The sequence below is a fragment of the Phaenicophaeus curvirostris genome, chromosome 6, assembly GCF_032191515.1.
Source record: "Phaenicophaeus curvirostris isolate KB17595 chromosome 6, BPBGC_Pcur_1.0, whole genome shotgun sequence".
Classification (NCBI taxonomy): domain Eukaryota; kingdom Metazoa; phylum Chordata; class Aves; order Cuculiformes; family Cuculidae; genus Phaenicophaeus; species Phaenicophaeus curvirostris.
In genome coordinates this window covers 47,470,992-47,485,945 of record NC_091397.1, presented here as the reverse complement: position 1 = coordinate 47,485,945, position 14,954 = coordinate 47,470,992, and the positions used below count along the sequence as shown (strand labels likewise).

The window sequence follows — 14,954 nt, the reverse complement described above, 5'->3', positions numbered from 1 at the left end:
AAGGAGTGGGCAGAAGGAGGATGATGTTCAGCATGGAGGGTGATGCTCAGCATGGATCCTTATACTCCACGGAAGCCCATGTTTAATTGGCAAAGCAGTTATTTAGAGAGTCAGGGAGTGGAGCTGTGCCCAGGCATGGGACCAAGCACAAACTATTAAGAAAACAAATTAAGCAGATGACTCCATCACAACATTTTTAAGTGTTTTTATGCTGGATCGTCCCAGAGACAACCTTCATGGTGACAGTCTTAGAATCATAGAATCATAGAATAACCAGGTTGGAAGAGACCCACTGGATCATCGAGTCCAACCATTCCTATCAAACACTAAACCATATCCCTCAGCACCTCGTCCACCCGTGCCTTAAACACCTCCAGGGAAGGGGACTCAACCACCTCCCTGGGCAGCCTGTTCCAGTGCCCAATGACCCTTTCTGTGAAGAATTTTTTCCTAATGTCCAGCCTAAATCTCCCCTGGCAGAGCTTGAGGCCATTCCCTCTTGTCCTGTCCCCTGTCACTTGGGAGAAGAGGCCAGCACCCTCCTCTCTACAACCTCCTTTCAGGTAGTTATAGAGAGTCTTGTTAAACGCGACATCTTCTTTCTTGTCCTGAATCACCAGGGCTGACTGACGAAACTCGCCAATCTCTGCAACGTCCTCAGCCATTTCCATTTCTCCTCACTTGCTGCTTTGCTCCGGCCCACACCTCCCTCCGAGCTGTAACTCTGCGGAGCAGGGACTCCGGGGCAGCAGGGGGCCGCGCCGCTGCAGGAGCCGCCTCCGTCCGCCGGCGCCAGGCTTCTCCTTCCCCTCCTTCCCCTCCCCCTGCTTCCCCGCCCCTGCCAGCGCCCTTTTGCTTTCGCTTCCCCCGCAGCCGGCGGGCGGCTCGGCCATGGAGAGCGGCGCCGTCTACCGCGCGACCACCGAGCCGCAGGTGAAGGCGCCGCGGCGGCCCCTCGGCTGCACCGCGCGGCGCCTGTGGGGGTGGCGGCTGCCGCTCAAGGCGCTGCAAGCGGTGAGACCCGACCGCCCCTCTCCCTCCTCCTCCTCTCCCTCCTCCTCCTCTCCCTCCTCCTCCTCTCCCTCCTCCTCCTCTCCTTCCTCATCCTCTCCCTCCTCCTCCTCCTCTCCTCCTCCTCTCTCTCTCCCTCCTCCTCCTCCTCTCCCTCCTCCTCCTCCTCTCCCTCCTCTCCCTCCTCTCCCTCCTCCTCTCCCTCCTCCTCCTCTCCCTCCTCCTCTCCCTCCTCCTCCTCTCCCTCCCCCTCCTCCTCCTCTCCCCCTCCTCCTCCTCCTCTCCCTCCTCCTCTCCCTCCTCCTCCTCTCCCTCCTCCTCCTCCTCTCCCTCCTCCTCCTCCTCCTCCTCCTCCTCTCCCCCTCCTCCTCCTCCTCTCCCTCCTCCTCCTCTCCCTCCTCCTCCTCCTCCTCTCCCTCCTCCTCCTCCTCCTCTCCCTCCTCCTCCTTCTCCCCCTCCTCCTCCTTCTCCCCCTCCTTCTCCTTCTCCCCCTCCTCTCCTCTGTTTACAAAGGCTTGTAGTGATAGGACAAGGGGCAACGAGTATACAGTAGAGGGGGCAGATTTAGACTAGACATAAGGAAGAATTTCTCCACCATGAGAGTGGGGAGGCCCTGGCACAGGTTGCCCAGGGAAGCTGTGGCTGCCCCATCCCTGGAGCTGTTCAAGGCCAGGCTGGATGGGGCCTTGGGCAGCCTGAGCTGGTGGGATGTCCCTGCTCATGGCAGGGGGGTTGGTACTGGATGTTCTTTAAGGTCCCGTCCAACCCAAACTATTCTATGATTCCTCTGTGACTTATAGAAAATTGCAGCACAAACGTGCAGTGTTGATGGTCGTTCATTGCATGAGACACTGCAGAGCATCACTTGTGTTGGGCAGTCTTGTACCCACCAGGAAATAAAAGGCTTATATTCTGCCTGCCTTTTGTTACGTTATTCATTCCTGAACACTTCCAGCGGTTGGATGCCTGATTCAGAATCTTGTTTGTTCCACGCTTGGCCATGGATTCTTCCAAAATGTGCTGGTGTGACTATGTTGAGAAGGGTGTGAGGAGCATTATTCTTAAGCGCTGGCGGGGAGGTAGTGAAACTGGCAGTGGGAAAGGGCAGCCGAGTGTAAGTGGGTGTCAGGGTACATTTTCTAGCCAGCAAAGTGGGTTTTTAGTCAGATGTCTCATGCTTATGGGAACTGTAGGTGATTTCCAACCATTTCTCATTACTTCACTGTGGCAGAAAAGAGGATGTTTGGGTTTTAAACTCTGTATCGCACACAGTCAGACCCCTTAACCTGAAACATAAGATTCTTGAGTGCTGGTAAAGGTAGTGGTAACACTGCCAAAAATAATGTTTTCTCAGAGTGTTAAACAAAAAAAATTACAAGAATGCTTTAGATAAAGGAAAGTAATAGGGCATAAACTTTTACTGCATCTGCTGGAGATTATTAAAGTGATATCTGCTGGCTGTTGTTTGCAGACAAGCAGTTCATTTATATAAGTAGGTTCATTGACTGAAATAAATTATTACATGTGCAAATTTACTGGTGTCTTAAACTGTTTACTTGGGCAGAGGCATTATCTAAAAAGCTTTCTTGGTAGGAAAAAGGAAAATTATGATTATCCTAAACAGGATGGATAGCTGCTTGATGTGCCCCTAAAGATTTAGTAGTTTATGTCCCATACCTGTCCTTCAATGAGAGGAAAATGGAAATGGAGTTATACTTACTCACCGTCCTAATTGCCAATGTTGTTTTTCCCTCCTTTTTCTTCTCCTTTATGCACAGATCTTGAAGTATTTGGTCAAAACACTGTAGGCAAGCACCAGAAATTACTGGGGAGCCTTAGTATCTCGAGTAACAGAAATGTACCTGTTTTAGGGAAGTGTTGATTTTTGGAAATGTCGGTGGCTGTGATGGCCGTTAACATCTACGAGCCTTGTGTTACAGTAGTGATTGGGAGTTGTTACTGGGATTACACACTGATAATCACTCATGTAGACTGCTGAACAGAGTATTGCACTTCATTATAGAAGTAATCAAGTAGTTTGAAAGATACTGTGGAATCACCTGCAGGACACTGGCTTCTAGACCTTAGAAACGCTTCTGATTAATAGTGGCATATGTTGTAACCTTAGCCTGCCTTATTAAAGCTTTTTGGGCAAATGAAATAGTGAAAATGTAATTGCCAAAAGGGTGTTGGGAAGGCATGCTTATTGCAGGGTTTTCTAGAGGTTTTTTTTTTTGTATGTAGGTGAAATGTTTTTATTAGTTCACGACTGGTTCAAATGCTTCAGAAAGGTAAATGGCACAGCGCATATTGTGCCACGATTGAGGTAGAAATTAATTCCTGTCATACTTGTCATCAACTATTATTTTACTTAAACAGAAGTGCCCTAACTGGAAAGGAAAATTGTAATTTAATGTTAAACATCTGCTTATTTTCTGAGATGTTTACTTCCTATAGCAGCCCTCATTGTGGAGACTTACAGAATTCATATGCGTGCACCCATCCGAACCAGAAGATTTTGTACTGGGAATACCACTGCTGAGCATTTTCACAGGCCTGTTGGAAAGTTCATTAATCTTCTTTATTTTCATAGCATTCTTTTGTGGCCTTTCACTTATTAAATCTAGAAACTTGTCACTTGTGTAGAAACTTCCAACGGTAGTGTTGATAAGTAACTTCTTGCTTGTAAGAGACAGGTGAAGATGCTTCATTTCAGATGTACATATGAATAAATAGGACTAATAATTAAAAAAGAAATTAACAACTGCATCTCCAATGATGCTTTTCCCTTTACAACACAGAGGAAAGCAAGCGGTGCATGTATATGGTGAGGTGTGGCTTTTCCTGCAGGAACAAGCGAGCCTGGTGGCAGCTTGTCTGTGTCCCTGTGCACCTCTCTGCAGCCCCTGTGTGTTCTGAACCCTGCTCAGACCTACCTGCTGGGTAGCCTCTTCTCCCAAGTGAGTCTTCACCCCACCAGCACTGCATCTGCAAGGCTCCGGACAAGAGGGAAGGAAGGTGGCTGTGGCTGCCTGCTTTAATCTGCAGGTGTTACCCTGGGCTTCAGGGTGAAAGAACATCTGCCTGGAAAGTTTAATTCTCCAGAAAATGAGGAACATATGAGCTCCCCCCTCTTCACTCATTATTGATGGCTCAAGCAAAAGAAGTAGTGATATTCTGGGTATCAACTGCTAGGGATTCTCCATGAGAGCAGTGTGGAGAAGGCAGATATAAAAAAAAAGAAAAAACAGATGGAGCTTGGCTGCCTAAAGTAAGCCTGTAGAGGTCAGCACTCATCCCAGGACTAGCACTGACTGATGAAGGTGGATCTCCAGCAGAACAGTTCTTGAGAAACTGAATGAATTAGCAGAGTGCATCAGGCCAAGAATTGCTTACCTGAAATCATAATAAGGAAGAAGGATGAGCAAGAGCACTCTTACTGTAATGCGGTAAACTGGAAGATGGAGCTTAGGACTTTGCCAGACTTAGGGAAATTTATGTATTCATCTTTTTGTTTTATAACATATTCATTATGTCCTTTTAAGCAACTGTTCAAACTGGAATTGCACCAAGCGTGAATGGAATGCCTCTTCTCCCAAGTGACAGGGGACAGGACGAGAGGGAATGGCCTCAAGCTCCACTGGGGAGATTCAGGCTTGACATCAGAAAAAAATTTTTCACGGAAAGGGTCACTGGGCACTGGCAGAGGCTGCCCAGGGAGGCGGTTGAGTCACCTTCCCTGGAGGTGTTTAAAGGACGGGTGGATGAGGTGCTGAGGGGCATGGTTTAGTGACTGATAGGAATAGTTGGACTCAATGATCCAGTGGGTCTTTTCCAACCTAATGATTCTGTGAAATGCAGAATCCTCCAGCTCGTTTAAAGCACCTTGTGTATTTACACCGGATCTAATAGTGGAACATTACTAAAATGCAGATGAATAATAGAGATTATAATCTTCTGAAAAAAAATCGTGCTATGTTATATAGCTATAACTAAATAAACTGAAGTTAGGAACTATTCTTTCAGTAGTATTTCAAACTATTCTGGTTTCATAGTAGGACAACAGAGTAATCTCTTCTGTTTCTTGTAGTGATATCAAGAAGCGAGTTAAGAAATCCAAGCAGAACTCTCTGAGGGCTTATATAAACGTGCTGCTGATACACTACTGTGATTAATGTTCTTCAAGACAAAGCTTTTTTAATTATGTACTTTATTTTGTTGTTCAGCTTATTATTTAAAATTTGAATGTTGACTTGGACGAGTCCCACACGACCTCCCTTGGTAAATCTTATTTATGTTACGCTGAACCCTTTATAGTTACTTTTTGAGTGGGATTTTCTTCTACTTGTTTGTACAATCAGCGGAGAGAAATTTTTCAGTTATTTAGGTCATTTATGGTTATCTGGGCTTAAAATTTCCTTTAATGGCAGGTTTATGGCCTTTCTGTTCTATTTCATCCCAGCTGAAAGTGATGGCATTCATTTTTCAGTGCTGATAAGAAGAGCAAGAACTATATGTGAAAACATAACTGACACTGTAGCTGACCTTGTGAAAAGTGTGAAATTGGAAGTTGTTGGACGCAGCTGTAAGAAAATCTACCAAAATGCCAAAAAATACTTACAAATTGAAAACTCGGAGTTCAAAACATTCTTTGGACAGCCCTTGTATCACTGCTTTAGGTGCGAGGGCTGAGAAGTTTGCCTTGCCAGCTACTGTGGGAGAGAAGGGAAGTATGTGGATGCCTGATAGTAATACTGCAGTTTCCCAGCTCAGATTCTTTTCCTTTCTGTGATCCTGTTTTCTTTATATAATTGCAAGATATTCAAAACATGATGCTTTGAAACACCCTTCTGAGATCTGGTATAGTGAGTGGAATTTACAGTTCCCAGGTGCTAAATTGCTATTCTTATTTTTACTGTCAGAAACTTGAAACCGAAGGCTAGTGGTTGTTTTCCAAGAATAAGATGCACATGAAGAATCTGCAGTTGTTAATAACTGGAAAAAAAACCAAATATGATTTTTAGAATTTTATTTTTATTTTATTTTTTAAAGAATTGTCAACCTCGTGATTACCCATATATTCTTATTAAAAATAGGGTCCTTATATCAGTCTCAATTTTATGACCAAGTCTGATTCCTACTAATGATTTTGTTTCAATTTGGGGAATAAATTACAACCAGGATCTATAATCCTGTATCAATGTTACGTGATGAAGGAAACTAGCACGAAAAATGAGAGACCATTTAAATTAAACAATATTATTTCTTGTACAATAAAATAGTAGAAAATCCAGCAGCAGATGGATGTGATTGTAGAGGAATTAGCCTGTTTTCAGTTCCAAACATAATGAGGTGTGGAGGTGAACCTAAGTTTCTGCATAGATTAAACATTGCTCAGCATAGCTTAAACATAGTTTAAAGTTTTGGTTCCTAGAAGTACAACTGAGCTTCTATCCTTACTTGGGTGGTTATAAGCACCTGAGCTATTAGCTGCATGCGCTTTCTCTGAAATTTATGAAGGGAGGTAACGTCACCTGTAAACTTTCAGAGTGGTAGCTAACTGTGTCAGTGCCATCCAGTTTCCCCTTCTACCTCCAGTCCAAATGCATTTAAAATTAAGTGCAGCTGTAAGTAGTAAGCACTAGCATTTTTATTTGCTCTGAGCAGGATGCGTCCCGTCCATGCAGCCTGGTTTGTTTGTTTCCAACTGACACTTGCACAAAACCACAAATCAGGAATCTTGACTGTCTAATCAAGAAGCCTGCATGCGGTGGTGCGTGCTCAGCTTACCCAAGTGCAGTTTATTGACCAGCTTGAACAGCAAGTGTAAACCATGTCACTATGTCGTTATTTCTGCCGGTAAGAATATAGTGAAGATTTTACTGGGTTCGTTGTAGATTAAGGATTTTCCTTACAGCTGTCTTTCATTAATATTCATATCAGAGACATCTATTTGCTGAAGCTATTAGAGACTTGATCCAACTTAAGCGTGTTAGTGGGGGTTGTTCAACCTGGAGAAGAGAAGGCTCTGGGGAGACCTTAGAACAACCTTCCAGTACCTGAAGGGGCTGCAGGAAAGCTGGGGAGGGACTTTTTACAGGGGCATGTAGTGATAGGATGAGGGGAATGGCTTTAAATTGGAAGGGGGAAGATTTAGATTAGACATTAGGAAGAAATTCTTCACAGCAACAGTGGTGAGACATTGAACAGGTTGCCCAGGGAAGCTGTGGCTGCCCCATCCCTGGAGGTGTTCAAGCCCAGGTTGGATGGGGCCTTGGGCAGCTTGGTCTGGTTGGAGGTATTCCTGCCCATAGCAGAGGGAGCGGAACTGGATTATTTTTAAGGTGTCTTCCAATCCAAACCATACTATGATTCTGTGATTTGTTTGCAGATTCTCTCTCTTATGGCCGTTATCTGTGAAGAAATTGTGCAGTTTTGTATCAAGTGTGAAGGACTTTACTTCTTTGAATTCACAAGCTTCAGTGCCTTTCTTTTGAGCCTCCTGATCCTGTGTGTGTATTGCACTCAGGTGTATGAAACATTCAGTGAAGATAAAGTTCAAAAAATGGTAAGAATTTATTTTTTTAAAAACAAGTTGTTTCTTGCAAGGGCTTAAAGACTGCTGTGGAGTAAAAAGGCTATGCAGAATGAATGTCCTTCTTTATTTAAAGGGTAGATGAAGGTATAGTTAAAAAAAAAGTCTACTTTGAGAATCCTTTTTATATTGACAGCTTTTCAAAAATTGCACTCGTTACCTGCAGGATTTTAGGACTTTGAAAGTCTTTCACATAGACTAATGCTACTGTGTAGTCATCGCATGTATGTTTCTGTACCGAACACAGTTTACTGCCAGCTTGATACTTGTAGTTTGCCTGTTTACTGTATCTGTTTTCCTACTGTGTGTAGCTTCCCTCCTTTTTGGTAATAATCATCTTATTACAGTTCATGCTTTTATATTTCAGAAGATTCAGCAGTGGCATAAAGTTGCTCTGTAAAGTCAATAAGAATATTATACTGTCTTATCAGTGTCCCTTCCTATTTGTCTTCAGAGCAAACAGTGGGTTCTTTATGTGACAGTAGAGATAAGGGAGTGTAGCAGGAGATTTGAATGAGCATGTTTACTTACATGTTTCTGATTTCCTGCATGTTTTACATAGGGAATAATACTAGCATGCTTGATTTGAGCTTGAATTTGATTGTGAAAAGAAGTTAGATAAAATGAATTAAATACTTGCAGAAGACAAAAGCCAAGGGAGTGTGCGATGCACATTCTTTTAAACAGACGATAATGTTAAATGTTGTTTGGAATGTAGTTATAAAATATGTTTTCTGAAGCTTCCATTAGCATCAAAGTTTCAAAGCATAAATTCACTGGCAGATTAACTCAGCTGTAGTGATGCATGTTCTTTTTCAATTAGTGTAGCTACAATTCTATAACATTCTTTTTATATGTTTGCAGAATTTTTGGGCCGTGCTAGCCATAGGTGTCTTTTTCCTGTTAGCATCTGTAGTGCTTGCTGCGACCAGCTCTGGGACTGCTGTTGAAAAACCTGCATGTGTAAGTCTTAAAATTGCATGATTTACTTTGTATTTACCTTGTGCGTTGATTTCTGTGCCTTCTAAACTTCACTCGATTCGCAGGGAAGAAACTGGGCACGGAATAGAACCCAGTGCATTGCAGTGTTTCAGGAGGAATTAGCTATCTCAGACCTTCCAGAAACTACCATAGGAAATCCAAAGAGCAGGCATTCCTCGGGACTGCTGGAAAGCTCTGCATGCACTTGCAGCTCCCCAGCGTTCGCAGCTTCCTTCTGGGTTCCTAAGACTCCACTGCCTTGGCTCAGTGTTGCTCCCTGTCATCTGTCACTGTTTGGACATTGATATCCCTCACAGCTTCCCCAGTTCTCTCGTCCCCTGTCTCTGAAATGCCTACTTTTTCCCTCAATTGTCCTTTCATAATGCCACCCCCCAAAAGGTTGCAAGAAACCATGTCTTTTGCTGGGTGTTCTAAAGCATATGGGGAGAATACTGACTTGCAGAGGCTGCAATAAGAGCAACAGTTTCCTCACTGACAGAAATAGAAGAGCAACAGAGCATTCTGAAGAGCCACTGAAGAGGCTTGGGGCAAGGCACTGAGGAGGCTTTGGGATGTCATAATTCCTCAGTCATTTGGCAATTCTTTTGAATAACCTTGGAATTATGAATATCTGAATTTAAAAGATTTTGATCTTATTCTCAAATGAGAAAAATGAGTTAGAAAAGAAAGCAAAATAATTTGTTTCCCAGGCAGCATGAGCTATTAGAGTTACTTGATGAGCTATTAGAGTTACACTTTTGTAAGTCATCTTCTGTGACGTTGATATATTCAGACCTAATGGTTTGATTACAAAGTCTTTAATGTTTTTTTCTGGAGCTGGAAAAACAAAACCTATTGTGATTTAAGACCTACTAGTGCCAAATTGCTGTGGGGCAAACCAGTCAGGTAAAATTTAGGTAGAATTTAGAATAATGCATGTGTTTCTTCCCTTGCTTGAAAGAATCTGATAAAACCAATCATCTCCTTACCACTATCTTGCATTGACTAATAATGAAATGTCATTAACAAAATATCATTTCATCCTCCCTTGCTGACTCAATAAGAACTTGCTTAGGCTGTGTGGATTTTGCCTCCCTTCATCTTCCATGTGTTACTACTTTTCACTTACTCCCTTTAATTAGCAGCTGTCTCTTGGATAAATACTCTGCTGTACCACTACTTCTTTAATAACTAATTTTTGCAATAAAGTTAATATACTTTTACATTGGGGGCTGTTTAGAACATTATAAGATTAACGCAGATTAAGAGACTGAGAAATTTAAAAACTTTTGCATTAAATGTGCTAGAATTATGATTTCTGATCTGTTTCTAATTTAAGTGGAACTACTGCTTTAAGTAGGATGGTGATCTTAATTTATAAGCATTGTTAACATATGTAAATAGTCCAGCAGATCTCTCCAAACAATGTTAGAATACTGATAATGTTTGTACATTCTAAAGTCATATATACACACCTTTTACTTTCACAGGTCTTTGGATTTCTTGCAAGTGGCGCATTTTTAGCTGAATTTATTGTAGAATATTTTCACAGTCGGAAACAGAACGTCGATGGATGCCCTGAAAATCCTGCCAACACTCAGTGTGCCACAGAAAATCAGCCATTGAATAAGCAAAGCTAACTTTCTGGAATAATTTCTTTTTTTTTTTTTTTTGTTTTGAATGGAGCAAACTAAAATGAACTTTCAATGCATTGTAGGTAACAACTTCTGTCTCTTCATTCTTACCAATTTTGTATGCATCGCTCATCACAATTTTTTATAGATCCTTAGGTCAAGTAATGGCATCTTGAGTATCATGTTCTAAGGTTACTGGTCCTGCTTAATAACTGGTCCTGCCACCTGTCCAGGTGATGTACACTAAAAATCTTGTGTCTAAATACAACAAGTTCAACAGTGATTTTGATTTTGATAGAGGGGACTAATAAAGGTTAATGTGTGATGCATACGTTTTTAACTATACCCTACAGTTATTTTCTATATAAATGGACCAGATATTTCTGTTACAAGTTATGAATTAGTACAGCAAATCTCATTTTTGTACACACTGGTCAAACTGTGGATGTAAAAGGGATACCTAACTGGACCCTTGCAGAAATGTTTATCCTTATGTAAGGGGTTTTGTTTTGATTTGATTATTCATATATCTCAGTTCTGTCTGTGGAGATCAGTTTAACGGAGTACAGAGTGTGGGGGTTTTATAGGGACAGTAATGTAGTGGTGTATTAAGGATACAGTTTTTCACTCCATGATTGTCAAAGTTTGGACTTGTATGCCAGAATCTTCTTTCAGGTTGTTTTGAAAGCTGCAGAAGTTGCAGGAAGAAAACTGTAAAGCCAGTTGTGAGGGGAAAAATATGAATAATAAGTATTTTCATGAAGTAACCAAAAGGTAGCAATCTGAACATCAACGGATTAAATGTTACAGCGCATTTGTACTGTCCTGATGAATATTACTTGCAAAGTTCATACCACATGGAGCTTGTTTACGCATAGGTAATGGTAAGTTTTGGCAGAATGGTTATGGACCACCATTTTCTTTGTTTATAAATATGGCACTAGCTTGAGACTTCTTGCAACTGACTAGCTGAGTTGGTAAACAGGTAAATAAAAACTTGTACCTTTGATTTGTCTTAAAAGTGACAGGCTGTACGACTGCAAGAAACAACTGTCGCAACACGTATCAGACAAGTGATGGATGTGTCAGACCAGATGTTGATGGCTGTAAAAGAAATTAAGTAGTGAAAAGGCATTTCTCAGATGCCAGAGGTAGAAGCAAGACTGCTAGACTTCACTTAAGATGAAAGCCTTCAAAAGTAGAGGAAACTTCTGTAAGCCAGGAGATGTTCCAAAATACCAAAGCAAATGAGAAAAAGCTGATTGTGCAAAACCAATTCCTGTCTGAGTGCTCATGACATGTGCTGTATCTTGCAGGGATTAACTCAATTTCATCAACACCCTGGCCTGACAATTTATAGCCCTGTAACCTGTTGTGGCAGCGTTGAGACTAAGCCCTCCAGAAATTGGCTGGGCAGCCTGTATTTGGAAAAGGATGAGGAAGCTGTTCTAAGACAAAGGACTGTAAAAGAAAGTCAGAGTTTTTTTTTTAGCGCTGCCGCTTGTTGATGAATGTTAGTTTGTGATGTTCTGTCTCTAAACTCCGAGACTTAAGCCTAACACTACACTTTGCCTGGAGGATGTCAAATTTTGATGGGTGGTGTGAAGCATCAAGTTTAAGCTGTAGCTTGGTTTCAGAGCCATGCATAAAAGACCTCATTTCCATTATAGAATTTCTAGCTTTGTTAAGAAGAAATGCTCTTTGGACTGGCATTTTTCTTTTTTTTCCTTGTATTTATTAGTGTCCATTTGCACTAATACCTGATCTCAGTCTATGTGTACAGAGCTTGCTGTAGCTGTCTCTAAGAACTGGGCAGATACTTTATTTAGAAGCAGTGTTACTGATTATATGAAATTTGCCATATCTCTGCTATGATTTGCAGTGTCTTACTTCAGGGATTGTGTCCATATCTATGATTAACGTTCTAAGGGGGGATTGGAGGGACTTTTTTAATTGCTCAGGATTCTACTGAATTTGTTTTCACATCAAAATGTCTGTCGTCTATAGATCTTGATCTATAATTAAAAACTGTAAATATAGTGTAGGAGTAAGAATGTGCTGCTAATATTTATTAAGCAATGCGACACCATGATGGGACTTTTATCTTGAGGTAATTTTTCTTGTAATTTTTCTCAGCTTGAGAGTATGTGTAGAGTGTTCTGGGTTTTGGTTTCTTTTTTTATAAACTTTTGCCCTCCTAAGTGCTTTGTTATTGGTGTCCATTCTTGACTTGGAGATACTGCTACTGAAAAGGATCTGTAAAGTCATCTCTCTGCCTTGACCTCTTTGTCTGTGATACCTGCTGCCGATAACTTCACAGAGAAACTGAAATACAGAGCAAGTTATTTTTATGAAGAAGTGCCACAAGGAGCTGGTGTCCAAAGAAGTGATTCTGACAGAGATGTCCTGACTCCTATTAGGCCTTTTTGAAACAAATACTGCCAACCTTTGCAGAACAGTTTGATGGATCCTCCTACTACATACCTACTGGTATCCCTGGCACGTTTGGGTTTGTTAGAGTGAGGGAGTTTTGACGTATTTTTCATTTTCATTTTAGCTGTTCTGAGTAGTTAGTTTATACCCGTTCTCTCACCAACTGACTCATCCATGTGTGGATTTGAGGATCAGATTCCATCTCTGACTGAAAGGGTCGCAAGCATTTCCATTAGCTAATGAAAATGACAAACAGTAGTCTTTGGGAAACTGGTTAGCTGTTTCCCTGTGTGTCACAGGAGCTTACTAATAGGAGAGTCCCTCAATTCTTTCCAATAATGCATATTGTTCCACTCCAGATACTCTTTATCTGCCATTAATCTGTCACATAGCAGTTAAATGCTTCAAGCAAGTCACATATTGGTTAGAAGTTTAAGGCGACTGCTAAATTATTGCTTTCAATCCAATTATTGGCTAACAAAGCAGTTTCTGCGTGGTGGAACATAGTTGGCCGCGTAGCAGGCTTGTAAGTATGAGGTGTTCTTTTTGTTCTGTTTTCAAATAGTCAAGGAGCAGGTTTGCTAGTGCGTATGCTGTTCTCTGCTTCTGTGCAGTTGTTTCTTTAACTGCTTTATCAGCTCCCTAAGATAAAGGGGCAGGTGAGTGTCCCTCCTAGCTCCTCTGCCCTCCCAGGCTAGGTGGGGGAAGAGACTTCCTTGGGGCTGCACAGACTGGTCTCCTGCAGTCCTGAAATACCCCCTTTGATGCTTCTAGTTTCAGATTCAGGCTTTGAGTGTCTGTCTTTTAATTAGACTGATCCCAGAGGATGGTGTTGGAGCTGGATTAAGTGTCTGGTTTTGCGGGAGCTCTGTACATGAGGTTGGATGTCTCTTACCCCTCCCATGCCCTGTCAGCAAAGCAGTTTGCTTGTTTCCCAGCCTGCTTCTGATGAAGTCAGCCTATTTTATTTAAACTAGCTATTTAAATTGCTTACATTAAAGTGACTGATTCTGACTGAAGTGGATTAGGGATTGTTCAGGGGAGCAGTGGGAGCTCTGGCAGAAGCGCTGTTACAATTAACTGTCTTAAATTTCTTCTTCTGTTTGCAAAGTAACTATCTCTGTAGTATCTTAACTGGTAGTAAAACCTGTGGAAGGAAGCAGCTGGCCCAGTACATCTCTCTGGAGATTATCTTCTCCCCTTTTCACTATGGTGCTTGGCAGCGGTGTTGTGAGCCTGCTCAGACACATTAAAAACTTTCATCTTTTCCAGCTGAGCCCTTCAAAAAACACTTAAAGACTCTGCACCCACTTTCAAGTTTCGTTTACGGTGCCTTGAGAATGAGTGGAGAGTATTTTCCACGACATGCGAGCAGTTATTAAGTGGCTGGATTGTGTGCTTCTGCTCTGAAAATCTGCATGGGCATCGTAAAGGTTGTGAATTCTACCAGCACCCTTTGGATTCTAAATATGTGAAGGAGTTGTGCTTTAGTGTTTGTACTCTGTGCCTAAAAACAGCAGGGAAGAGTTTTGGTCTGTCACAATTAAGTTTCACCTTTGTACCCTCCAGCTTGAAAAAGCAGTGAGCTGTCTCCCACAGTTCTCAGAGCTCTGCACAAGATGTTTCTGCATAATGGCCATCGTGGTGATCCTTTTTCAAACAGGTGCAATAAAAGCGCCAGCCTTTTCCAACTGAAGGGAAATAGTTTGTGAAATTTTTGAAAGGTTACATAAGATTGTAATGAATCAAGATGCTGGAGTGCCTTTAAGATAAAAATCCATCTTTGTTTTAGTCTATTGCTGTAAACATAAGCCGTTCTCTAGATGTTAAATTTTACGCTGTTCAGAACTATCTCACTTTTAATACCTTTGAGAATTTAAGTGACTTTTAATGATTATTAAATCAAGATGATAATACAGTAATTTTATATATATCAAATAAAATTTTTATACAGTTTTATTGCCAGTGTTGCCTTGAATTTCCATTTAAATAATTTTGAAATGCTTAAATATTTTTCCATTCTAAACCTGTGGTCTAATTAATGTATTATCCTTTTTTGTCTTAAGAACGTTCTAAAATGTTTTATAATAATTTTTAAAATAAAATATTAGTAAATAACTGAAGCGTTTCTCATTGTTGCTGCAGCTATGATTTGGTGTCACTATGTAGTTCTTTCAGAGCAACCCATCGGAAATAACATCATTCTTTGTTCCTGGTTTGGAGGAAGGAGTTTGCATTGTGTTTGCCTGTTACTGGGGAAGAGGGTCCAACTTGCAAAGCTGGATATTCTCACTGCAAGT

The 14,954-nt window shown here is 41.5% G+C and overlaps 1 protein-coding gene across 1 annotated transcript; it reads left to right on the top strand.

Moving 5' to 3' along the window:
* The first annotated feature begins 851 nt into the window (after positions 1–851).
* Positions 852–14,613, top strand: CMTM6 (CKLF like MARVEL transmembrane domain containing 6). The gene is made up of 4 exons (XM_069860156.1): positions 852–1,014; positions 7,403–7,579; positions 8,471–8,569; positions 10,078–14,613. Exons 1-4 carry the CDS (start codon positions 892–894, stop codon positions 10,225–10,227), a joined length of 549 nt encoding a protein of 182 aa, XP_069716257.1. The 5' UTR covers positions 852–891; the 3' UTR covers positions 10,228–14,613.
* The last annotated feature ends 341 nt before the right edge of the window (positions 14,614–14,954 follow it).

Coding starts and splice junctions, on each gene's coding strand:
- CMTM6 (XM_069860156.1), top strand. CDS start 892: ATGGAGAGCGGCGCCGTCTACCGCGCGACCACCGAGCCGCAGGTGAAG. Junction 1,015..7,402: donor CGCTCAAGGCGCTGCAAGCG/GTGAGACCCGAC, acceptor ATTTGTTTGCAG/ATTCTCTCTCTTATGGCCGT. Junction 7,580..8,470: donor AAGATAAAGTTCAAAAAATG/GTAAGAATTTAT, acceptor ATATGTTTGCAG/AATTTTTGGGCCGTGCTAGC.